The sequence below is a fragment of the Periplaneta americana genome, chromosome 11 (genome assembly GCF_040183065.1).
Source record: "Periplaneta americana isolate PAMFEO1 chromosome 11, P.americana_PAMFEO1_priV1, whole genome shotgun sequence".
Classification (NCBI taxonomy): Eukaryota; Metazoa; Arthropoda; class Insecta; order Blattodea; family Blattidae; genus Periplaneta; species Periplaneta americana.
This window is the reverse complement of record NC_091127.1, coordinates 9033045-9058144: the sequence shown is the minus strand read 5'-3', so window position 1 is coordinate 9058144 and position 25100 is coordinate 9033045. Positions and strand designations below refer to the sequence as shown.

Genomic DNA, 25100 nt, shown 5'->3' with positions numbered 1-25100 from the left:
GCAGCCACATCAAATTTAAATGAAGATTTCCTGCCAAAAGAAGCGTGAAATCTATTAAAGGAACCAAGTGATGCAGTATTGAGAGGTCAGCATGAGCAGAAAGTGTTTCAAGAAGAGGATGAGGTGGAGTTAGCGGAAGAAGATCATGATGATGGTGCAGAAGAAGAGGATGTGAAGAAGTTGTCAGGTACGATCTTTTTCAATAAAATGGCAGTTATGTAATTAAAACGTGATTTAAGAACTTAACACACACATTTATATTACGGTGAGATCAACTAATCTTTCTGCAGGTCAAGTGTAGTTCATAAGGTTCATTTTCACTTGTCCAGCTGAGTCTAGTGTTATCCTTACATCCAGGCAGTGCGTTGTAGATGGAATAGTTGAATGCACTGTATTTGGAGTAAATAATTACAGTGAAACCTGTTCAAGACGGAAGTGACATGGTCCTAATTTTTTTTCCGTTGTGGACAGGTTTCTGTATTATTCAGGTGTGACATTAAAATGGAATATTTTGTCATTCATATACATGAAAAACAAAATGGCAAGTCCCAAACTGCAAGAAGTACAAAATATTCCATTTAACACTCATCACATTAAGTCAGCTTTCTGTCGCTTATTACGTTGGCGAATCATCTTGATTAAAATCTCATTTTCTGTTTAAATATTATCGTAACTCACTCATTAGTCATTAAACATTACTAAAGTTTACTAATCTCATTATATTTAATATCTAACACTATACTCTAATACTGTACTGCATATCCCTGCACATTATTAATTAATTAAACTAGGAGCCATCTATTAGAAGCCTTGAATTCTGGTTTATTTCATTTTTTTCCCAGTTCAATAGCTTGCTTTGCAGAATAAATCCAGAAATTGGCTTGTTCTTTGAAAGGTCGTGAAGAACCCACTCTCACAACAGTTCATTTATTTTCACATAAACAATAGCTTTCTGGTTCCTTTTGTGTCACCAATATTGGCCGCACACCACTCACTCATTATGATCTTTATTTTTTGAAGTGTCACACCTGAGTTTTCCACAACTGTACTTCAATATTATTTCATATAGACTTTATTTCTAATTTTCCTTTATCTCGATAACTTTTACTTCATCACTTAATGTTAATGCCACATTTTATGCAGCTTTTTTTTTTTTTTTACCTGGAAATCACTACACTTGCGCTCTGTTTAGCTACGACAGTATACGGGTGTGAAGCATTGAAAATCTTTGAAGGGACTCGTTTGCCTAGTCAACAGGGTAATAAAATTTATGACCGACAGGCCAACACACCCTCGTACCCTCTAGAATTTTGGAAAGAAAACTTTTTATCTTAGTCACCTACATATTTCGTATATTCATTGAAATTACACGCTGTTTCAAAATATAATTACAAAATATAGTGTGTCCAAAATATTGTTTCTGTTTTGAACAGTAGCAGACAATTTCCGTTTCCGTGTTGGACAGTTTCCGTTTTATTCAGGAAAAATTACACATAATACATACAAATTTTGCCAGGACCAATAAATTGTTCCGAAATAGACAGGATTCCGGATTATTCAGGTTCCGATTTGAACAGGTTTCACTGTATTTGTTGTTGTTTAGTCAACTGTCCAAAGACAGATCTGAACCTCACAAGGCATCACTCATGAGGCAACTAGGCCAGGAAATGATGGGGTAGGGTGGCCAGTTCCTTTCCCCCCTCTATTACATACATTGCTGACTAGGTACATATTACACTAATCAGACTTCAGATGTACACAAACAATTGTTGTTCCTCTGACACATATCGTCAAGTGAGATGTATTGCCTGATAATAGATGTACATTAAAATCCTTTGTATCCGGCACCCAAATAACCTGCAATACCAAAAAAAACGTCACTTTTGGCTAGGCTAAAAAAAAAAGTCATTCATGCGAAAGGGAAGAGTCAGACAAAGATATGAGTGGTTTTTGTGAATCGCACATGTCGCATATTGTTTACTCTTTACATTGTTCACGTGTGAAAACATAGACAGAAAACCCTGTTATGTCCCTGGAGTAGATCGGGTAGCATCCGTAAGCTGTCACTTGGGTCTTACAAACAATGCGCAGAGACGATATCTTTAAATTTATCACTTGAACTCGCCCATTTCAAAGGGGTGTTGGACGAGTCTAAATAGGAAAGTGTGAAATTCTCTGTTTCTACAGTGCGTAAAAGTTTCATTTGAGTGACAGATAGTATATATAAACAAGAAGACATTAGAGATATGTTAAAGAGATTCAAATTATCGAGCGCTACTTCATCTTCACAGTTGGAATGTTGACTACACTGCTCTTCACATGACATGATCACTATTTAAAATTGTCATAAGGTTACGAAAACGTTTAGTATTTTTTACGCTATTATGTATTACTGTTTTACAATAATTATGAACTGATGAATGTACATTACCGTATTCAGTACTAAAAATAAACATTGTACGTATTTCAGAACTTTATTTTTAAATATCTATATGAAAATTACTAAATTTCAACATGGAAAAAAAAATGTTTGTGGTGTACAGTGTGTCTTTACATAACCTATAAACGTATTTTCCAATTTTATCTGGCAAAATCAGTTACCTTTGTCTCACAGTTGCCGGATACGAAGAATTCTACTATACATATCAGCCTTATAGTGATGAAGGATCAGTGGACCGGAGAAAAATTCTCGGCACCAGGATTCAAACCCAGGTTTTCAGCTCTACGTGCTGATGCTCTATCCACTAAGCCAAGGCTTGCCAAACTACGGCACATGGGCCGGATCAGGCCCACGAGCTACTGTTGTTCAGCCCATTTACTAACTTGAAAAAAAATTAAAAGTCAATAAAAGAATAAAAAGAAGATTAATTTATTGATGAACTTCGAGCGATGAAATCAAATCAGAGGCCCAGATTGTTAAACAAATTGCTCGTATATTGCAGTAACAATTATGTTGCTACAATACAGGCTACTGGTTGCAAGCATTCAGCCGCCAGGCCAAGCGCCAAGTGTGGCAACAGAGCAACCAGAGATTGCACCGCTGTAAGCTGACAACAGCGACCTCTTTCGGTACATGCTCACACATATTAGAGCAGTGGAAATGTGAGAATAGTATTAGCACTCTGAGTTAATCCACAAGCATTTACTAATAGTTCTTACAGCGTAACTTTAATTATGGCAGGGAAAGAAAAAAAAAGAAAAAAGAAAATGGACAGTGAATGTTCTGTGTTTAAACAACAATGGAGTTGGAGCTATTTTATGATTCAAACTGGAAATAAAGTAATTATGCCTGATTTGTAACGAATCAGTTGCTGTCTTTAAAGAATGTAATATTTGCAGGCATTTTGAAATCAAACATTTTTCAAAATTTTCACAATTTACGAGATGATAAATTTGAAGAAATGAAACGTGGACTATCATCTTCACAGAATATTTTCAAGAAACAGAGATCAGACAATGAAACAGCAACAGTGGCTAGTTTCGCATGAACTGGCGAGAAGGGCAAAATCTTTTGGTGAATTTATTAAATCATCCATGATAATGGCGGCAAAGGAGATTTGTCCTGAGAAAGTAGATTTATTTAAGAACATTAGCCTTTCAGTAGCCTACATACAGTTGCTCGCAGAGTGGAAGATATTGCCAAAAACATAACTTGCCAGTTGAATGAAAAAAGAAAACAGTTTGAAAGTGTAGGTTTTAGGTCAATAAAACACAAAATTTGAATACTATACCTTGACCAAAACTACTTCCGACTTGACAGTTTACAGAGAAGGGGTAGCAGTGTTGTCATGTTGCCATCTTTCGTGTAGCGAGCGCGCTGCTGATAGAGTGCAGTAGTGAACGGCTGACATGAACACACATTTCTAACCAATTTGTTGAACACTAGGCATTAAAATTTGTGTACGTTAATTTTATTAGTCTATTATCTATTAGTAGTAGCAGTAGCAGCAGCAGCATAAAGCGTCGAAAGGACTGTAAGCTGTAAAAACAGGTTCAAATTTAATACGAAGCCTCTACTTTTATGAGCGTCGGTATTCTTTTATGTAATATTGTTAGAAAGACGTTGAAAAAATTGTAAACTATAAATATATTTATGATTAAAAATCTGCACGGCCTTTTTCTTTTCCAATATCGATAACAGCGCTCTTATTAATTTTAACACAAGCAGCATTTCTCATTTCGACTTGTGCCAAAGGTAAAAGAGGCCCGCCATTATCTTTTTCCCTCTCAAAGTACTCTTACATAATACACCATCTCTCACGCTTGACTCTTTAACGGGGCACCTTCTACAACATTCTTTGTTCTCCGCCTGCCTTTCCTTCCTTCCTACAGTGCACAAGTCACCTGTTTAGAAATTCTTGCAGAAACTAGAAAACACACACTAGCCACACACTCCACCAATGACAACGAAGATAATACGTGTAATAAAATTCAAACACAATAATTATCGATACACTAAAACAATAATACAAGTAAATAATATTTTTAATTCACACAAAACACACGCTAACCAGCCAACTCAAAGTCATTCCAGGCCGTGGTATTTACATGCAACTTGTAAACATAGACACGGCAACACCGTCCCGTTACCATGGTTATGCGTCTCTCGTGATTGGTTGATTTGAATGGTTGCCATGGTAACATGCTAAAGGCGCCATATGTCAGGCCGGAAGTTGTTTTGGACAGACCATAATGTTATTTATGAGCTCTGTTTATTAGACTTAATTTAAACTTACGTGACTTGGCCCGCGATTCTTCCTCGGATGGTTAATGTGGCGCTTGCTATGAAAAGTTTGGCAAGCCCTGCACTAAGCCACACCGGATTCCAATTCTGATTGAATCCCCTCAATTTAAGCTCCACCTCTTAGTTTCCCTTCAGTGGCCAACCCTCATGCACTGTGTCACAAATGTGCGACAATGGCACAATGTCCAACACATCCCACTTCCTCCTGATTGCTGTCTGCTAGGGAAAGAGGACTACCTCCACCCCAACCATCTGTTCCTGCCAATTTTACTTGTTTGCGCAGACAAGTGCCAGAGTTTGAGCTGCACACTACTAAGTCTTTGTTTCTATTATTGTTAGTGTGGACTTTAGTTATTTTCAGTGAAATTTAGTGGAAAATTATTTAGCTGAGAGTTAAGTGTGTCGTGCCCCAGGGACGGATTTATAGGGGATGAAAGGGAGGACCTAGGGTTCTTGGGTTAGCTCCCTATCAATTCTATAATCGATGCTACGGACCCCAAGGAACAGGATATAGAGTCAGATATTTGGAGGAGGAGGGTAGGGTGGTCAAAGGTTCACTGGTTCAAACAAATAAAACAGTCACTATTAATATAAATATATTATAAATTAAAATCAATTAATTAAGCAGTAATTAAAAATGTAAAATAAACTAAGTTGCTAAGTTCCTTTATGAACTTCAAGGTTAAAGAAAATATTGAATAAATGAAATAACAGAAATCATCTACCCCTTTCTCATAATGCCAATGCCTTCCCTTTTGGAAAAGATAACTTGTATTATCTGGCTGTTAAGTTTAACAAACAATTATCCACTTACAGATTGGTAGTAGTGAAGACTTCATGGCAACGACGAAGAACGATGGTTGTGACGAAGACGCTTCCACGGGTAACCAAACCAAAGAGATACCTCGCTAAGTTAAAGTCCACTAATGTTCCTACACCCGATGAGTGAAAACTTCTAAATCCTAGTTATAATGCAAACTTGTAATTTCTAAGTACAAAAATATGTACAAAAAAGTCTAAGTGTAAAATCAACACTTAGATGTTTATGATGCGATGCGTTGGAGAACTTGAGAGTGTATAGCGCCCTCGCCTACTCTACTCCTGACTTCCTATCTCTTGAACAAAATCTTCTTGCTTGTGCCCCACTGCAATGGTCTCTAAGCCCTTCAGCCCGTCATTTTATATGATTTTCAAATACTAAAACCCGCCGAACAACGCTCTGGCGTCCCCTCTCTGATTGGGTAGAAAAATACAAAGGAAGCGTCTACGTTTATGAGAAAGGGTTTACAATTGGTTAAAATAAAAGTATTCAAGCCGACACGTGTGACCATATTTAGAAAATACATGACCGGATGGGTCAAGGTTCACGTACCACATTTACCAGGATGATATGGCCTCCTTTAAGGCTTGGCTCATCTGGTGGTCGTGAGAAGGCATCTTCAACAATACCACAAGGGCCGGACGATACACAGGATGGAGCTTCCTTGTTACTCCTTATCTATCTTAGTCATAAACTTATGAATCTCTTTTGAATATAATCTTACAGAGGAATTTCGATGCACGTGTGTGCCGTGAGAAAGATTAAAGGTTCTGGGTACACGTGTGGACCATGGGAAGGCTGGAGCATCACAAGTGAAAATTTTGACAGAATTTCGAGAAAATGTGTAGACTTTTTACCTATGATCATCAACTCAAAATTGGTATAAAAGATATGAATTTGTGTTATAATTTCATAAAAGTGTAATCTTTAAATTGAGTATGATTGCAGCTATGTTATTTCTAGGATTACTTCATAAAGGTATTTTTTCAAGTTATCAGTTTATATATATATATTTTTTTTTTTTTTTTGACACTCAGTATACAAATAAATCCACAGAATTTATATACATATATGTTAATATATTATTTTCCTCTTTGAATAAAAATTCAAATACTACATCATCATTATACATCCTTTCTTTATGTTTGAAAATAAAGCATAAATCAAAAGGATAATGAAAAAAAAAATATTGCCAATGACAAGAAATATAAAATCAAAAAGCATCAGATTTTTATATAAATCCAGACATTAAACATTTTTACAACAAATTCCAATTAACACCACTTTCTGCTTCCTGACTATAGAAAAAAAAAATGATTTCAAAATAGAAGCAGATAAGCTGTAAATGTTAATTGGTTAACATTAATAATATGTTATTCATCTCAGTATCTTTGTGCCTGTCGACCTGGTTGGCAAGTTGGTATAGCGCTGGTCTTCTATGCCCAAGGTTGCGGGTTCGATCCCGGGCCAGGTCGATGGCATTTAAGTGTGCTTAAATGCGACAGGCTCATGTCAGTAGATTTACTGGCATGTAAAAGAACTCCTGCGACGCTGATATAACCTTTGCAGTTGCGAGCGTCGTTAAATAAAACATAACATTTCTTTGTGCCTATTGGCATTATCACATTTTCTAATTTCAATTTTATCGTCACGTTCTATGACGAAGTGCATCAACACAGTTAAAAATACCATAACGTAATTTCAACACATTCAAAACCAGTGGTTACTGTGTTCAAAAGCATCATTCAGTACCCATTTTGTACAAAAACACTTAACATTTTCCGAAGCATTGCTTTTCACCTCGTAAGAACAAATGTAGAAATATGAAGTCTTCTCTATATTCAATGATTTGACGTCAGTGTCATCTAAAATAAAACAGTTGATTCTCTTGATCTGCACACTTCTTCTATTCCCATCATACCTGCAAAGAATAATCCATACATTATATGGCCGGAATTTTTATCTACACATTTTTTTTTTATTACTACGTATTACTCTGTGAAGAGATTTATTAAATCTACATACTTAGACTTCAACAAACAAAATTTGTTAACTCAATCCCAAGGGAAAAAATGGAACTCTCTGCATCAAAATACAGTTAAATTCCGATTTACCACGAAAATCGTCTGTAGCTGCATTTAGATTGGCAACAGGCCATGATTGTTTGGCCAAACACCTGCATAGAATTGGAATATATCAGTCCCCTAACTGTCCATTGTGCAACTCAAACCAAGAAATGGATTCGGAACACCTCAAAATCTGTGCTTCAGTGGCTGGCCATGATAATATCTTTGAAAAATATTGGAGTGCAAGAGGTCAAATGACTTTACTGTCAAACGCCTGGCATTAGAAAACAACATTTTTTTTTTTTCGATCTATTCAGATTATCTGCAAAGAATAGGCTACTAATCAGGCTAATACATTCTAAGCATCCTGACCTTTAAAATGTTGGTTGGCTTTCTAATGCCTCTATATATGGTCATTCTCGCAATGACAAATTCTGTTTGTGAGGTCAAGACCTTTCTATGATAGAATGATGCTGATTAGCAGAATTTAACTTCAATATGGGCGAGAAACAATGCGTAGCCAATAGAGATGGAGCTCTTTCACTTGTTGTAAATTTCTTTTACTCAATTTACTACTGTAATCATTGAATCTCCGATCTTGCTATGCACCACACACACAACTGATATCTAATTTGTGTTACGTTATTTAAAGATGATTATGAAACTGAAAGATAGTATAACGGTATTTTCCTAGTACCCAGTACTCGTTACATAGACCACTCTTACACTAAACCTGGAGTAATTTAAGCTTATTAACCAGATATGATTCTACTTACTGTTTTTTTATATGCTCACCTGTATGTAATTTCTATTTTATACATATTTCATTGTTATTTTCCATCCGAAGATCATTAAGAACTATGAATATTACTGAATATCTCCTATCTTTCTTCAAATAATGTTTATATGCCATGTTAAATTTCATCTGTTTTCATAAGTTAACAATGATGCACATTGGGAGCAACATATAAGAAATTATTTTCCTACACAATCCACGCTATATTCACGTTATTTTGAAATGATTAATCGAAGATGGTTTGCTTATTGTTTATTACACGTATGTAATTTCTATTCCATACATTTTTTTTCTATCCCACGATCATTAAGAATGGTGAATATTATTCATGCTTCTTTCCTGTATTTCTTAAAATAATGTTATGTTAGTTTTTATTTGTCGTTATTTACGTAAAAATGATGCGCCAAAAAATTAAAAATAATTTCGTACTCCACATCCTATATATTCACATTTCTTTTTCAGTGATTTATTAAAGAATGTACTGGTACCTTCAACTCAAATGTGATGGGCCAGTTAATTATTATAAATTAATTGCATGAAGGTTTGGGAGCCAAGTCCCCAACAGGGGTTTTAGGAGACGGAGCCTCCTAAAGCAAGAAAGAACACGTTATAAAATGTAACTCGTACCTTCAACCCAAAGGTGATGGACTGGTTAATTACTATAAATTAATTGCACGAAGGTTTGGGGGCCAAGTCCCCAACGGGGTTTTTAGGGAGCAGAGCCCCCTAAAACAAGAAAGAACACATTATAAAATATAACTCGTACCTTCAACCCAAATGTGATGGGCCGATTGATTAGGCTACTATAAATTAATTGCATGAGGGTTTGGGGACTAAGTCCCCAACAGGGATAAAGCAAGAAAGAACACCATAAAATATAACTCGTACCTTTAATCCAAAGGTGATAATATAATAATATAATATAATTATGTTGTATGTAGCAAGATAGATTATTCAATTGATAGGATATTTTATGAGGTTGTCACAACTGAGATATCTATTGTCAATTGCTTTTATTTGTCAGAAGGCCTTGACTGACGGGTATATAAGGACCGGCGCTGTTAGCGGTGGAGGTCGGGGTTTGGGATGGCCCACTAGCAACAAGTTATACTAAATATGTTTAGGATTGGTAACCTATGTAACGAGTACCGGGTACTAGGAAATTACCAAATTCTTTTCAGAAAGGAGCCACTGTGCAAACATAAAAACGACCTATGTAACGGGTACTGGGTACTAGGAAACTACCAGTATAACTTAAAAAATATACATATCTGGAAACATAAATTAATCGAAGATGCACCCTATAATCAAACATACCTCCTCTACACCCCTTTCGACTCTGTATCCTGCACACTTCTCTGTAATGGTATAGTATTTCCAAAATAATTCCAATTTTTTAACCCATTAGTTTCAAAAATATTTTTCGAATTTAATGTCCTGATCAGTCTCTCCAATTCAACACTAATCATTACTTTTTTCAATCCTGTCTTTAGATTCACTTGCGTCTTTCTTTTGGTTTTGTGTCTCAACATTTTCTTCCACAACCATTTTCATTGATTCATTTTTAATTTCATTTATTTTTACATTTTCACTTTCTTCATTTACTTTTTTTGTTATTTCATCCCTCTCATCAATTTCATTATCCTTATGTAATTTTTCTGTCATTTCTTTCTCCAAACTACCGGTACTGTCATCATTTTTCACTTTCTTTAACATTTCATTTTCTGAGTCACTTGCACTATTTTTCTGTACTTCTGTCATTTCGACATCTGAATTATCTTCATCTTCCTTGACCTTTTCTTTGTGTTCTAACGACACATGCTTGTTCAGATTCCGTTTCTGAGTAAATCCTTTTCCACATTCTTTGCAAACATACTGTTTAACTCCAGAATGGGTTACCTCATGATCCTTCAAATTGCGTCTTTGGGTAAAATTTTTACCACAGGTCCTACAGACATGTCGCTTCTCTCCAGAATGCGTAGCAAGATGGTCTTTCAGATTCCGTCTCTGTGTAAAGCCCTTATTACATACAGTGCAAACATAACCTTTAACTCCTGAGTGTGTTCTTTCATGATCTTTTAAATTACGATGTTGTGTGAAGTTCTTGTTACAGACTTTACAAACATGTCGCTTTTCGCCTGTATGTGTTGCCTCATGGTCTTTAAGGTTACCTATACGTGTAAATTCTTTCCCACATACTGTACAAGGAAACTTCCTACCATCTTTTGAATTCATTTTCTTGCAAGGGCGAACACTACAGGCACAACTAAATCGTGTTGGAGATTGTAATATAACCTGGCGCAACCGCAGTGGAGCAAATATGACACTTAAAACACTTTAAATGTAATTCAAACGAAAGTAATTGAGTTAGAAATGTATAAAGTAGATATGTATCGTAACTTAAATATTATGATCAAATAGCAGCGTTTCCATTATTCAATTGTTTAGACTTGGCAATGCTGCCAACAGTTTGTTAAAACAAAACACATTACCAACTTTGACACATTTACTCACGTGGGTTAATAAAATTAACATTTGTATAAACGGCGATGAAAGTAGAGTGATCATCTGGAATTTTCAGTGATTTATGACGACTAATTAATTTTCAAGTTTGTTAAGCCGTGAAGTGACGATAAATGTTTAAACATCTCTATTAGAGAACTAAGATCTAAGCTTTTTAATAGAAATATCAGAAATGGTAATATCGTGTTCAGCACATTGTGGGAAGAATGCAGTTTTGAAGGTAAATAGATGTGTTCAATTGAGAGGACGTGAGTTCGATTACCTCTTATAGTAACGTATGGTTTCATATTGATATATCTACGATGTTTAATTTCAGTGGTAAATTATAATTTTTCAAGGTTAGGTTAGGCCCTAGATATACCGTCCTCTTTCACGCTAAACTTGTCACTGCCCTCGCCATCCTGTCACTTAGCTATGCCCATTCTGTCAATGTTACTTATGTCCCACCCACTATAGAGACATAGGCCAATTTTACACATATTTAGTATAACTTGTTGCTTCTTTGACAGGTTAGGTTTTTGTTATAGCCTACCTTGCATATACGATTATAGCGCAACATTGGCAGTGATAAAAGTGAAATATTCGTTCAGTGGGCGTTGGATACTCTACATTCACTTAGTTGGACCTGGTTTTTTTTCTAAGGACTCTTTCTTCTCATTAGGTGACCAAAGTATTGTAGCTTCTGCTTTGAAACTGTAGGAATAATGATGTACCCTTCAGTCATTTTTAAAAATACAAATACGTTTTATATTTTCTTCATAGTAGGTATGCTGATTTAATTGTAATTTATGTTTGTCTTTTCAGAGGCCTAAAACTGGGGATGCATTATGTAAAGAGTGTTTCTTTTGGGCTTTTGAGACAGAAATTCATAATACAATTATTGGTGCCTCTCTTTTTAAACGTGGGACTCGTGTTGCTGTAGCTGCGTCCGGGGGAAAGGATTCAACTGTTTTAGCTTATGTATTGAAGCTGCTTAACAAACGTCATGACTATGGATTGAATTTAGTGTTGTTATCTGTTGATGAAGGAATAACAGGTAAGTATTTTGTATGTAATCTCATTTTAATTCGTTAATGAAATCAGGTTAGTGGTAGATTTAATTATTTGTTTAACAAACTCTGCTTAGAAGATATCTTGTTTGGGAATTAATATTCTCAAGACCTTTCACAGTCATATAGAATCGCTGTGTACGATAATGGTGCCTGACATCTACAAGGTTAAAAGGATTTTTAGTGATTGGTTTGATCCGACAAAAGACTTATGGGATTCTTTTATTATAGGATATCGCTTAATTTTCGTCAAGTTTGACAAACGATTCTGACGTCACAACATGGCCAACGTAAACCAACGCGACGAGTAAATAAAACTCACTGAGATATCACCTCAACTAACCCACTAACCTTCTCACATACGTCGACCACATGACATCACCCCATTCTCCAATCTAGCCAACATATATTCTCATAAACACACTACCGATATCCTATAGACATATAGACCTTCTCACATACGTCGACCTCATGTCACTGAGATATCACCTCAACTAACCCACTAACCTTCTCACATACGTCGACGTCATGTCACTGAGATATCACCTCAACTAACCCACTAACCTTCTCACATACGTCGACGTCATGTCACTGAGATACCACCTCAACTAACCCACTAACCTTCTCACATACGTCGACGTCATGTCAATGAGATACCACCTCAACTAACCCACTAACCTTCTCACATACGTCGACGTCATGTCACTGATATATCACCTCAACTAACCCACTAACCTTCTCACATACGTCGACGTCATGTCACTGATATATCACCTCAACTAACCCACTAACCTTCTCACATACGTCAACGTCATGTCAATGAGATATCACCTCAACTAACCCACTAACCTTCTCACATACGTCAACGTCATGTCAATGAGATATCACCTCAACTAACCCACTAACCTTCTCACATACGTCGACGTCATGTCACTGAGATACCACCTCAACTAACCCACTAACCTTCTCACATACGTCGACGTCATGTCAATGAGATATCACCTCAACTAACCCACTAACCTTCTCACATACGTCGACGTCATGTCACTGAGATATCACCTCAACTAACCCACTAACCTTCTCACATACGTCGACGTCATGTCACTGAGATATCACCTCAACTAACCCACTAACCTTCTCACATACGTCGACGTCATGTCACTGAGATATCACCTCAACTAACCCACTAACCTTCTCACATACGTCGACGTCATGTCACTGAGATATCACCTCAACTAACCCACTAACCTTCTCACATACGTCGACGTCATGTCACTGAGATATCACCTCAACTAACTCACTAACCTTCTCACATGCGTCGACGTCATGTCACTGAGATATCACCTCAACTAACCCACTAACCTTCTCACATACGTCGACATCATGTCACTGAGATATCACCTCAACTAACCCACTAACCTTCTCACATACGTCGACCACATGACATCACCCCATTCTCCAATCTAGCCAACATATATTCTCTAAACACACTACCGATATCCTATAGTCATATAGACCCAGACTTATTTGTGAACTGCTTTAAAAATGTATTTCTGTCAAGTCTGAAAGAAAATTCGTCAGTGTTATTGACATTAGATCCACTAGCACTGCTACTGCTACCACTTCCACTTCGTCCTCTTCCTCACTCTGTGTATAATCATGAATTTCAATTCGTATGCCCTCTTTAAAAGCTTTTTTAGTAGTATTTGTAGTATTTTATGTGGAGAGCTTACCAACTTTCCACACAATCACTAATTAGAAGGACCAAGAAATTAAATTTGGAGTTATCTTCCCCTGGAAATGTCTTGTTCACACACATTGAGCTCTGTTTCCCAGTTTATTTTTCTCACCACTGTTGATGTTGCAGCATTAACTTACAAATTAGTTTTTTTTTTATTTGTTTAAAACTACTCATTGTTACTCATCCAACTGAGAGGAACTAGCAAAAGACAGAACAAAGTGAAAGCGTTTTGTGAAATCGACATACTCCATGATGTCCTTTGATTGATTGATTGATTGATTGATCGTTAGATTTGATCAGTTAATAATCTTATTTATGAGACATAAACCATACCATTATTTCTAGGTGTGTAAAGTTTTTCTTTTTTTTTTTTTTCCACTCCCATTGCCGTAAATATGCTGCTTTTATCTTGTTTTTAGGGAAATGAATTTTACTGTGCAAACAAAAATATATTTTGTATGCTGAGATTGTCTTCCACAGAGTATATATTTTCATTCTAACGATTTATGTTTTGTAAGATATATCTCTGTTAATTTATTAGTGATTTCTTGTTGTAGTATAAAAATAGTTTTAATTTTAAATATTTTGTACATAAATTGTAATTTTTGAATTAATAACCATTAGTTTGATGAAAATAGTGGAGTGAAAACCATTTTAACAAATATTATACTTTTTACTATGCTGGAACAATTCAGGCCTGAAGTTTTCAGTTATGCTTGAGTTGGTAACGTTTGTTCTTTAATTTTGTTTTCAAGGTTATCGAGATGATAGTTTGGAAACTGTGAAACAAAATCGTGATGATTACGAAATGCCTTTAAAGATACTCTCTTATGAAGAACTTTATGGATGGACTATGGATGCGATTGTGAAGCAGGTTTGTTCAGCTCTTGTAATTGTATCAGATTTCTTTTTTCCTGTTATTTCTGTCTCATAACTGGGAATAATACTTGATTATATTAAAGTAATGCTATATAGTTGGAATTTTGTGAATCTCTAAATCATACAGAATATTGTAATTCAATCAATATAACATGTTTTCTAATAAGCTACTTCAGTGACGAGCTCTTTTGTCTGGGTGTTGCTTCTGTAATGCGCTGTTTGTGTGCAAATTCAGTTTGCTCTACTGAGGTATCGAATTCTTTCACTCAACTGTTATGTCAGTTGTAAGCTCTAGGCTTCGCGAATTTACCTCATTATGAAAGCAATAGTTTTTTTTCATTAACTCAGTTTTAAATTCGTGCATATTTTGTATTTAGTTTACATTTATCTACTAAACTGCTGTAAATGGCATATTGATTAAACTCACTTGCTGAATATTATGTAGATATAAAAGTATGTTTTTTTTTTATTTCTTTTCTTTAGATTGGGCGAAAAAATAACTGCACTTTCTGTGGTGTATTCCGACGTCAGGCATTAGACCGTGGCGCTTCACTGCTTGGAGTCGATTGTATGGCAACAGGCCATAATGCTGATGACATAGCTGAAACAGTTCTCATGAATATCCTGCGAGGAGATATTGCACGACTGCAGCGATGTACGGATATTATTACAGTAAGATACATGAAATCTCATCTTCTATGAAGCTCTGAGTGCTTACCATGTTCACAGTTAAAATAGAAAGAGATCAAATGAAGTCTGAACAGGAGTGGCAGGGTTTTCACTGTATGCTGCTGACGCATTTGCTGTGGGGAGTGGGCAGTATAAAGTCACGGTGATACAACCATAACCATATAAAGGTACGGTCACACGTCACTACTTTTGCTGCTCAACTTTTGTACTGCAGCTGCAAAAGTTGCGTGTCGTGTTCACACGTAAGCCAAAAGTAGCGCGCTGCACGCTACTTTTCGTGCTGCGCAACCCGAGTGCAGCAAAAGTTGCAACTGGAGGTTGCGAGTCTGTTCACACACAAGGCGCTACTTTTGCAGCCGCAGTCATGCTGCAGGTTTCCATCTCTGTGCTGACTTCTCAATATACATTTTGTGGTTATGTTCGCATTATTAAGAAACCATGCGATAGCTTACTTATCTATTATTTGCTTTTCTGTCCTAACTAGTATTCAGAAATTGGCATTATTTTTACTATAAAGCTTTTAAAAACGCCTATATACTTAAATGATAACCAACAGCATATTCACGTAATCAATGTTGGCAACCCTCCTGTTTGAAACTACGCTACGGAAATAAAAAAAAATGAATTATATTGTCAGCAAATATGCTCAGACTGTGTTGTGCATTTAATAATTGTTACAAATAACTTATTTTCATCACATCTAACATTAAAATATATTCAAACAATAAAAGTATCATTGGCACATATGGGTGGCAACACTGGTCGCAACCACATCAAAAGTTTCAACAAAACCGATATCAAAAATGCTGCGGCTGCAACCCTGAGAACCCTGTTCACACGTCGCTACTTTTAAGTTGTGCTCAGCATGAAAAAGTAGCGAGCAGCAGGTTTGGCAGCCGCTACTTTTCGGGTTGCACCATTGTTCACACGTCGCAGTACAAGAGTTGCGCAACGCTGCAAAAGTAGCAGTGTGTGACCGTACCTTAAGTTTCCATTATGATGATGCAAGCATGCTTGTGTCAAGGTTAGGAAATTAGTTTCCAAGCGACTGCCGAGTAATACATATTACAATGTATTATACAGTGCTTTCTTATGCATTTAAAGTGATAGTGTGAATAAGTGTAAACTGTATAGGCCATTGGCTAATCAAATGTTTACTACTGAACAACGTGTATATATTTATGATTCATATATGTTAATCCAGTCTGACAACCAAGTACAAAGACAGTTTGAAACACGATTCCCGAGTGTACATGATGGAATTTTTACACTCGAGAATCGTGTTTCAGGCAACGATAATTGATATGTTATGTTCGAATCTGAGAGCACAGAAATATTCAGTCACACAACATGTGGGATGATGCTTTCTCTGCATACTTACAGTCACTACAAGTGGGATTGGCAACAAGTCTTGATAGGTGAAGATCTTTCTTTGAAGGTTAAGAGACTTACATTTACCCTTTATTTCACGATGCATGACAGGCAGAGTCGAAAAAGCTGTTTCGTATCAGAAGACAACAGAAACCACCATTTTATTTGTGCGTTATTATAATAAAATTGTAAATTTAGTCCATTGTAACACTATAATGGTTTTAATTTCAGGCATGTGAAGGATCAATTCCTCGTTGTAAACCACTGAAGTACACATATGAGAAAGAAATTGTGATGTATGCATACTTCAAACGCCTGCATTACTTCTCTACTGAATGTGTATTTGCTCCAAATGCTTATCGTGGTCATGCAAGAGCATTTCTGAAAGATCTAGAGAAAATTAGGCCCACTGCTATTATCGATATAATTCACTCAGGTAAGGATATCAATTATCTTTGAATTTGGTAACTGATTTTAAAGATGAATTCGTGATTTTGTATTAGCATTCTTGCTTATTTTTAGTAACTTCAGTATTTAAGAATTTTTTTCGACCAGTTAAACTGGCTACATTGCAATAAAAAATGTAGTAGGTTACATTTTTGTTGTGTATTGGAAGTCTTTTTGTAATTGTTAGATTTTGTGTTCTAGTGTTTAAAGATGGTTTCACTTGTATCTTGTGTAAAGAATCGGATTTCATTAATTAACCACCATCAACGTCAGATTAGATACAGTTTAGAACTGTTTAATCTTTATCAAACACAATGTATACAACTTTTAGCCATATTTTTATTTGTTCTGGAGGCCTGGCTCAGGAAGTATTGATGAAATGATTACGATAATGTTAAGGGGAATTAGGAGAACCTCGAGAAAAAGCCCTCGCATCTGCTTTGTCCACAAATTCCTTCATAATCCAGACAGCGATAGAACTTGGTTGCCACGGTGGAAGGCAGAGAAGCTAACCACTCAGCCATGGGCGAAGCTGTGGAACTGTTTAATATAATCTCACAACTCACTGTTTTTATTCTCTCCAGCTTTGGGTCTTCCTCAATTTCTTCTCTGTGTATGAAATTTAGTTAAGGATTCTATTTCAAAACTTTGAGAATTATTTCTGTTGAATTCATGATGCACACTTATTCACTTTCTTTTGAGTTTGAAAATGTCAGGACCATTCTTAAGGTACCTCTATAGTGAGGATCACAAACAACAGTTCCTAACAGCAAATATTGCTGTCTTGTCAGTGATACCAACTGTTACCAGATATCACACGATGCTATGTACTAAATAACTTATTTACTTACTGTACTTTATGTTGGAAGTTTATTCTAAATAATTCAATAATTTCTAACATATTTTTGTAGGCGAACTATACGAGAAAGAGATCAACATGTTACATATTTTGTGTGGCAATACGAAATTCATTGGTTTGACTAAACAATTGACTCACGAGCCCTAACCTAAAAATGTATTTTGTTTGACCACATGAAATTATTAGTACTAACTCCGAAAACTTATCTGACTATAGTCTTAAATTATAACCACAACGCAGCACATAAAATAAATATTATGTATTAATATTAATACTGATATTAATTAATTATTAGTATGTTCATATTTCACTAGCTTCCAATAACTGGCTCAGAAATGTAGTACAATTTTAATTTCATGGAACTCCAGTACCGACAAATATTGTCGATATTTGTCTCAGCTGCCAACATACCAGTTACAAAATCACTACCATTCATAGTATTTGTCAGTATCGAAATTCGAAACGAAGTTGGCAAAAGAAAATTCAACCTGGAAACTAGAAAATCACCATAATCCACTAGCATATATAATAATCGGGGGGAAAATGATTCGGTTTCACCCTTACGGTATGAAGTAAGCTGACCCAGACTATACATGGTTTAATTTCCCATGCGTGAAATCTGGGGAGAATTTTGAAAGAATCAAGTTGAAAAGGAATGTTCAATTAAGATGCATGCGGATTTTGTGTCTACATGGTGCACCATGTTGAACGTCATCTTCACTACATATACATATACACACACACACACACACAGATATATATATATATATATATATATATATATATAAATTAATTAATATTAAATATCAGTCCAACACTTAGACCTACTTAATTCTCAAAGTTGTGGTTGAATACTTCATAGGCACTCATATTTACGATAATCTGCTATAAAGCTAATCATACTTACCACAGTCTTCAACTTAAGAGGTCTGCCATCACCAATCAAAGCAAGTTTCTGTTTATTCACGGCCACCTAAAACAATCAGTTGCTTGCTACATGCTATTGTTCGACGAAAAATACACAAAATACCCACCGGTGATAGGCAGCTTTCAATTGCCACATACACTATCATTTTTAGTGGAAAAAGGCATGCACAATTGAGTGCGTTTCATTCACTAATGCATGCATTGCTTGAAAGAAAAGTTGAATCGTGTAGATGCTCCTTTAAGGGTGTTGAAGAATAATGACCGAAAAAAGGCTGCTGACTAGTTTAAGGTGCCTATGGTATGTGTTGTGGGAGAGACAGAGGGTGAGATGGAGGTGGAAAAGAGTGTGTGTGCGTATGTGTGATGTAGAGAACTCCAGAATGAAACATTTTGAAATATTTCATGTAGCTGTTTTGTTGAAAAGAAGGAAAGAAGTCACATCTGTACAAAGTGAGTGCTTGGCATAATCCTTGTCAAAAATTCGTATACATATTCTTTCTTGTTATGTAGTATCATCTGATATATTGAAGCATCACAACTTGGCATTCATACAGTCCTCTCCGTAGATTAAAAACTCAAAAAAGTTTCATATCCATGGTTCAAGAATTAAAACAGAAAATCAACGTCCCGAATTTAATTACAAATTAAATCAAACCCTTTAACACTATTAAATATAGAGTATAATCTAAATTTAACAGAAGAAATACTGAAATCAGAAGTAAGCACTGAAATAATGAAACAATTGTCTTTAGAGACAATTAATATTAGGTACCCTCCACAAAACTGGCTTCATTTATACACCGATGGATCCTTGATCTCCAGAGAACAAGGTGCCGGTGCAGGTGTTACATGCTGTCTCTTCTCACTTTATAGATCTCTTGGATATGGAACAACAAGTTTTGATGGAGAAATCGTTGCAATAAGTGAAAGTCTCAGGAATCTTCTCTGCCACATCAATAAATTTAAAATGCAGTTATATTGTCAGACTTCAAAGCAGCTATTCTTTCAATAGTCTCTAGACCAGTGATCGCCAAAAGCTGTGTCGCGACACATGCCCCTGCCTCCACTCAAGCGTAACCATGGCATCATACCCCCACCCTCTGTTTACAGCCATCACTTCGATATAAGTAAAGATATTTATCAGCAGTGGACGTACGCATGTAATGTTACATGTGTGTAGGATAATATGTTTCGATGTCTTTTCGAAAACAGATAATAAGCAAAAACTTAATTTTAAGGAGTATTTATTTTGTGCAGATGGCAAAAATATGAGATACTTAATTTGCTGTAAAATTTTAAATGGCGTATAAAAGAACAATGTACGTTGTCATTATTCTTCTTGTTATGAAGACTACCACGCCCTTACCTATAACTTGAATATTTCATTAATAAACGAATAATAAAATGTATCGGCTTCTATGTCTTAATCGGAGTAAAATACTTCGACGTTTTTTTAAGTATGTAGTGTAATTTACAACTTCGTGACCATTCTGGTACGTTTTTCTAATTTCATATATCTGCTGATGTAAAGTACACGTTCTTTTTATGGTAAATAAGAAAATAAATTTATTTTAGTTTCTTAATAACACAAAAATAATGAATAGGAAGATAAAAAATTAACGTGGAAGAAAGTGTGTATAGTTAATAAGTAGAAGAATATTATATATATTGCTTTTGTTTTTTGGCCACAGTCCGCCTCTGCACTGTTATTCTCTGCATTACCTGAGGAGATACCCACTCCACCCCTCTCCCTGTGATAGTGGTGTGCGGGTTGCATTTCTATTACATCACAATTTCGTGGCGTTTGGCAACCACTGGGCAGCTATTCTGTCAATAGTCTCTAGACACACACCTTCATCTCAAATAGCAGAAATAAATAAAATGCTCTCTCAATTAATATCACTCAATAAAAGAATTGTATTCCAATGGATACCATCCCATTGTGGAATCCTGGGAAACGAGAATGCGGATGCTTTAGCAAAGAAGGGCAGCACTGCTACTTACAGACCTGTTACTAAATCTACATATTACTCTGTGAAAAGATTTATTAAATCTACATACTTAGACTTCAACAAACAAAATTTGATAACACAATCCCAAGGGAAAAAATGGAACTCTCTGCATCATAATCCACAGTTGATTCCCGATTTACCACGCAAATCGTCTGTAGCTGCATTTAGATTGGAAACAGGCCATGACTGTTTGGCCAAGCATTTGCATAGAATTGGAATATATCAGTCTCCTAACTGTCCATTGTGCAACTCAAATCAAGAAATGGATTCAGAACATCTCAAAATCTGTGCTTCAGTTGCTAGCCATGATAATATCTTTGAAAAGTATTGGAGTGCAAGAGGTCAAATGACTTTATTGTCAAATGCCTGGCATTAGAAAACAACAACTTTAATGGAAATTTTGTCTCTGTTTAAAAATTTTAGTCGTCGTAATTGCTTGAGTGTACTTTCCTGCAATCCAAAATGTATCAAGTGTTTGTTATATTGTAGGTGAAGGGTTGTCTGTGCGTGAAGGAGTCAATCTGCCAGAAAGGGGAACATGTTCGCAGTGTGGCTTTATCTCAAGTCAGAAGATATGCAAAGCCTGTGTTTTGCTGGAAGGCCTGAATAGAGGACTCCCACGATTGGGTATTGGGAAAACGAGCAAAGCAAATCTGGTGTTACAGACACCAAGTAAAAAAAATCTGAAGACTATTGTAGACTTTTAACTCTTGTGTCAAGTTTATTTCGTGGTTGGGTGTGTAAAGTGTGTTAAGTCATGAAATTGTACTTTTGAGAAAATGGAATTTAAAAGTTTAATCTTGGAATGTAGGCTTTCACTGCTGGCGTTGATAGGATACGTATTTACCCGGGCTAGAGGGCCGTGGTCTGTCGGTGTTACAAGCAAACGTTTCGTCCACTACTCCGGTGGACATCTTCAGTGGCGTGGTACACGTGTGCAGAGAGATCTGCTGTGTGTATCAGGAACTGGCATTGAGTCTGGTAGCACGTCGATATTTAAGGTGTGGGACTGTTGTTGCTTGTCGTCATTGCTGTCTGCACCAGTGGCTTCGGTGTTCTGATTGTTTGTCATAGTATCTAATTGTCGGAGAAAGGGTTTGATGTGTGTGCTTCTGAGGGCCAGATACCAAGCTTTTTTGACCTTGAGTCCTTCCTCCTTAAGGTTAAAGTTGTTTTTGTGTTTATGAATATCAATAGCCTCCCGATGTAACCTGGCATAGAAGTGTGGCGTACTGCTTAGGATGTCGGGTCCTGGAACCTGTTGTGATCCCCATCATTTAAATTCGAATCCAAAATCGTATTATGAATGATGAAAAAATTGAAGTTAATTTTTCGGTCACTGATATTACTCTGAATTAGCATAACATAGCTTAGTGGAAAACACATTTTTTAGGTATTTGGAGACCCAAAAAGAATAATATTGAATTCTTGACTTAACACACGTCACACACCCAACTGTCATTTGTTTCCTCATACATGGATCTGCTGTGATCAGAATCTGGCTGACTGGCTTACAAGATCGCTCATAGTTCAGGATTTAAATGGTGTCTCAGTCACTTAAGATAATCATTTTGTGATAAACAATGTCCTTAACCTTAAGAGCCAAGTGTCCATTATAGCAGACAGTCAGTATTATAATCGTGGCGTAATATAATATGTTATAAACCGTCTATTATTTATAAATTAGGTTAATACTTTTTAATTTTATGTAACATAAGGATATTACACATAATTAAAATAATTAAACAAACTATTATAATGTTTTTTTCCCCCCTTAAAAAGGAGCAAAATCATTTCAACTGCAGTCAACTGAAACCCTATCAGCGCATATTGCACTGATTGTTTTACATGGGCCCTCCCCATCCTTTATCACAGTCTCAACTGACTGCAATGGCGGGACACGAACCTGCTATCTTAGAGCGTATTCCGAATCTCAGCGCTGAGCAATCTGATGGCATCATGGTGTACTGAATTTCACTGATGGAGTCACTGATGCTCCACCGGTGCCATCAGCTTGCAGAGGTGGTGGCAGTCTCCATCAGCCACTATCAGTGAATCTGATTGGTTCTTGTATAGGGCGGTAATTAGCAGACGAATGACATCGTGCACTGTTGTGTCATGGCGGTGTGTTCTGCTGTATTGTTTGTAATGAGCACAACGTAAAAGCAATATGTTAATGGCTTATGAGCGAACATGTCAACGGACCAGTTATTACTACCGGTTCAAGAAATAAATTGTTTATGCTCTCTTTTTCTTTGAACAAGATGGCAGTACGGAAATTTCGCAAAATTTTGCTAGTGTAGCGCAGACAACAACTTCTACAGTCGCCATGACAGCCATCGATCCTTCCAGCAATTTTGTTCCTATTTCGCTGCAGCGTAACGTGATTGTTGTCCACTGGTCCGTTGAGATTCGGAATACGCTGTTAGGCACAATATGCTGGCTGACATATCTTGATCACATTAAACTGCTTGGCTAAAGAACCCAACACGAATTTACCCGATTATGCAGGTATACAAACTCAGCATTAAGAGTTTAAAATTTGCATGCAATAGTGGTATAAGTCTTCCAGTGTTGAAAGGTTAAAGAGTATGCTGGAAGTGTTAGTCTCCATTTTTTGCACATCTGTGTTGTCCATCATTAGTAAACATTTTTTACTTTCTTATTATACATAGAATAAAAAAAAAGTATTGTATTCCTACAAATATCTTCTTTGAAAACATCTAGTTCATTTGAAATCTCAGCATCCCAGCACAATTTAGCTAAGTCAGAGCTGCTGTAAATATCAATTTCGAGAATTTTGGCATGTGCAATGAATATATTATTATGGCGTACCGAAGTACATATGATATTTCCGTGCAGATATTCTGCGTCATCATATGATGAAAGATGAGTGGAACAGAGAAAGATTCTCTCCGGCACCGGGATTTGAACCCGGGTGTTCAGCTCTACGTGCTGATGCTCTATCCACTAAGCCACACCAGATTCCCATCCCAATGTCGGATCGAATCCTCTCAGTTTAAATTCCACCTCTTGAGTTTCCTCTAGTGGCCTACCCTCATGCACTGCGTCATAGATGCATGACAGTGGCACAATGTCCATACATGTGCAGAGGTGCACTCATTATGAGTGACTAAGTGGCCGGGATCCGACGGAATATCTGCATGGAAATATCATATGTACTTCGGTACATCATAATAATATATGATATGCGGAAAATAATCACTTAGTGATTTAAAGACAGCGCTTATTCTGTAGGAAAAAAATGTTATGTTTTATTTAACGATGCTCGCAACTGCAGAGGTTATATCAGTGTCGCCGGGTGTGCTGGAATTTTGTTCCGCAGGAGTTCTTTTACATGCCAGTAAATCTACTGACATGAGCCTGACACGAACCCGCAACCTTGGGCATAGAAGGCCAGCGCTATTCCAACTCGCCAACCAGGTCGACATTCCGTAGGATCCCGGCCACTTAGTCACTCATAATGAGTGCACCTCTGCACATGTATGGACGTCGTGCCACTCATACATCTATGACGCAGTGCATGAGGGTAGGTCACTGGGGGAGCCCAAGAGGTGGAACTTAAACTGAGAGGATTCGATCCGACGTCGGGATGGGAATCCGTTGTGGCTTAGTGGATAGAGCATCAGCACGTAGAGCTGAAAACTCGGGTTCAAATCCCGGTGCCGGAGAGAATTTTTCTCCGTTCCACTCATCTTTCATCATTTGTGTAATGAAGATGATTTTGGTTGGAAATTTTCAAGTTGTGCCCATTCTTCATCTTAATGTTGCTTAACAACATGATATATCTAGTAGATTATAAACTTCATGGTTCCCCAAGTTTTTTCTGGGAATTTTGAAGACTATAACGTGATTCAGAATGTTATGTCTAACAAGTGTCATCCTGTAATCTACATAATTCACGAGAACGTTGGTAACTTTACACTTCATACATTTGTATAACAACTTCGGACATGATAGAGAGTTCGGTATGAAAATGAAATTTTAATTGCACAGAATGATTAAGGTGCCAAAAGTGTTTGAAAATTGAAGCCAATACTTAAAGTATCATCTTCAATTGTATTCGTGCATATGAAAAGGGACCACTTGGCGACTTCTAGTTTAAGATATAATCTTAAAAAAAATAACAAAGGGAGAAATCAAACTAGTGAATTT

General features: G+C 36.5%; 1 protein-coding gene and 1 long non-coding RNA gene across 2 annotated transcripts; one reads left to right on the top strand and one right to left on the bottom strand.

Annotated features, from left to right (window-relative positions):
* Positions 1-5323: 5323 nt before the first annotated feature.
* On the bottom strand, positions 5324-10866 carry LOC138708774 (uncharacterized). Its single transcript, XR_011334769.1, has 2 exons — positions 9744-10866; positions 5324-7485 (listed from the first exon to the last, which is right to left on the bottom strand). It is a non-coding gene; the product is annotated as an uncharacterized lncRNA (long non-coding RNA).
* Positions 10867-10928: 62 nt separating this feature from the next.
* On the top strand, positions 10929-22481 carry Ctu1 (Cytosolic thiouridylase subunit 1). The gene is made up of 6 exons (XM_069838935.1): positions 10929-11169; positions 11754-11985; positions 14495-14613; positions 15102-15290; positions 16911-17115; positions 21414-22481. The coding sequence occupies exons 1-6, from the start codon at positions 11122-11124 to the stop codon at positions 21629-21631; spliced, it is 1011 nt and encodes a 336-aa protein (XP_069695036.1). The 5' UTR covers positions 10929-11121; the 3' UTR covers positions 21632-22481.
* The last annotated feature ends 2619 nt before the right edge of the window (positions 22482-25100 follow it).

Coding starts and splice junctions, on each gene's coding strand:
- Ctu1 (XM_069838935.1), top strand. CDS start 11,122: ATGGTAATATCGTGTTCAGCACATTGTGGGAAGAATGCAGTTTTGAAG. Junction 14,614..15,101: donor TGGATGCGATTGTGAAGCAG/GTTTGTTCAGCT, acceptor TCTTTTCTTTAG/ATTGGGCGAAAAAATAACTG. Junction 15,291..16,910: donor GATGTACGGATATTATTACA/GTAAGATACATG, acceptor TTTTAATTTCAG/GCATGTGAAGGATCAATTCC.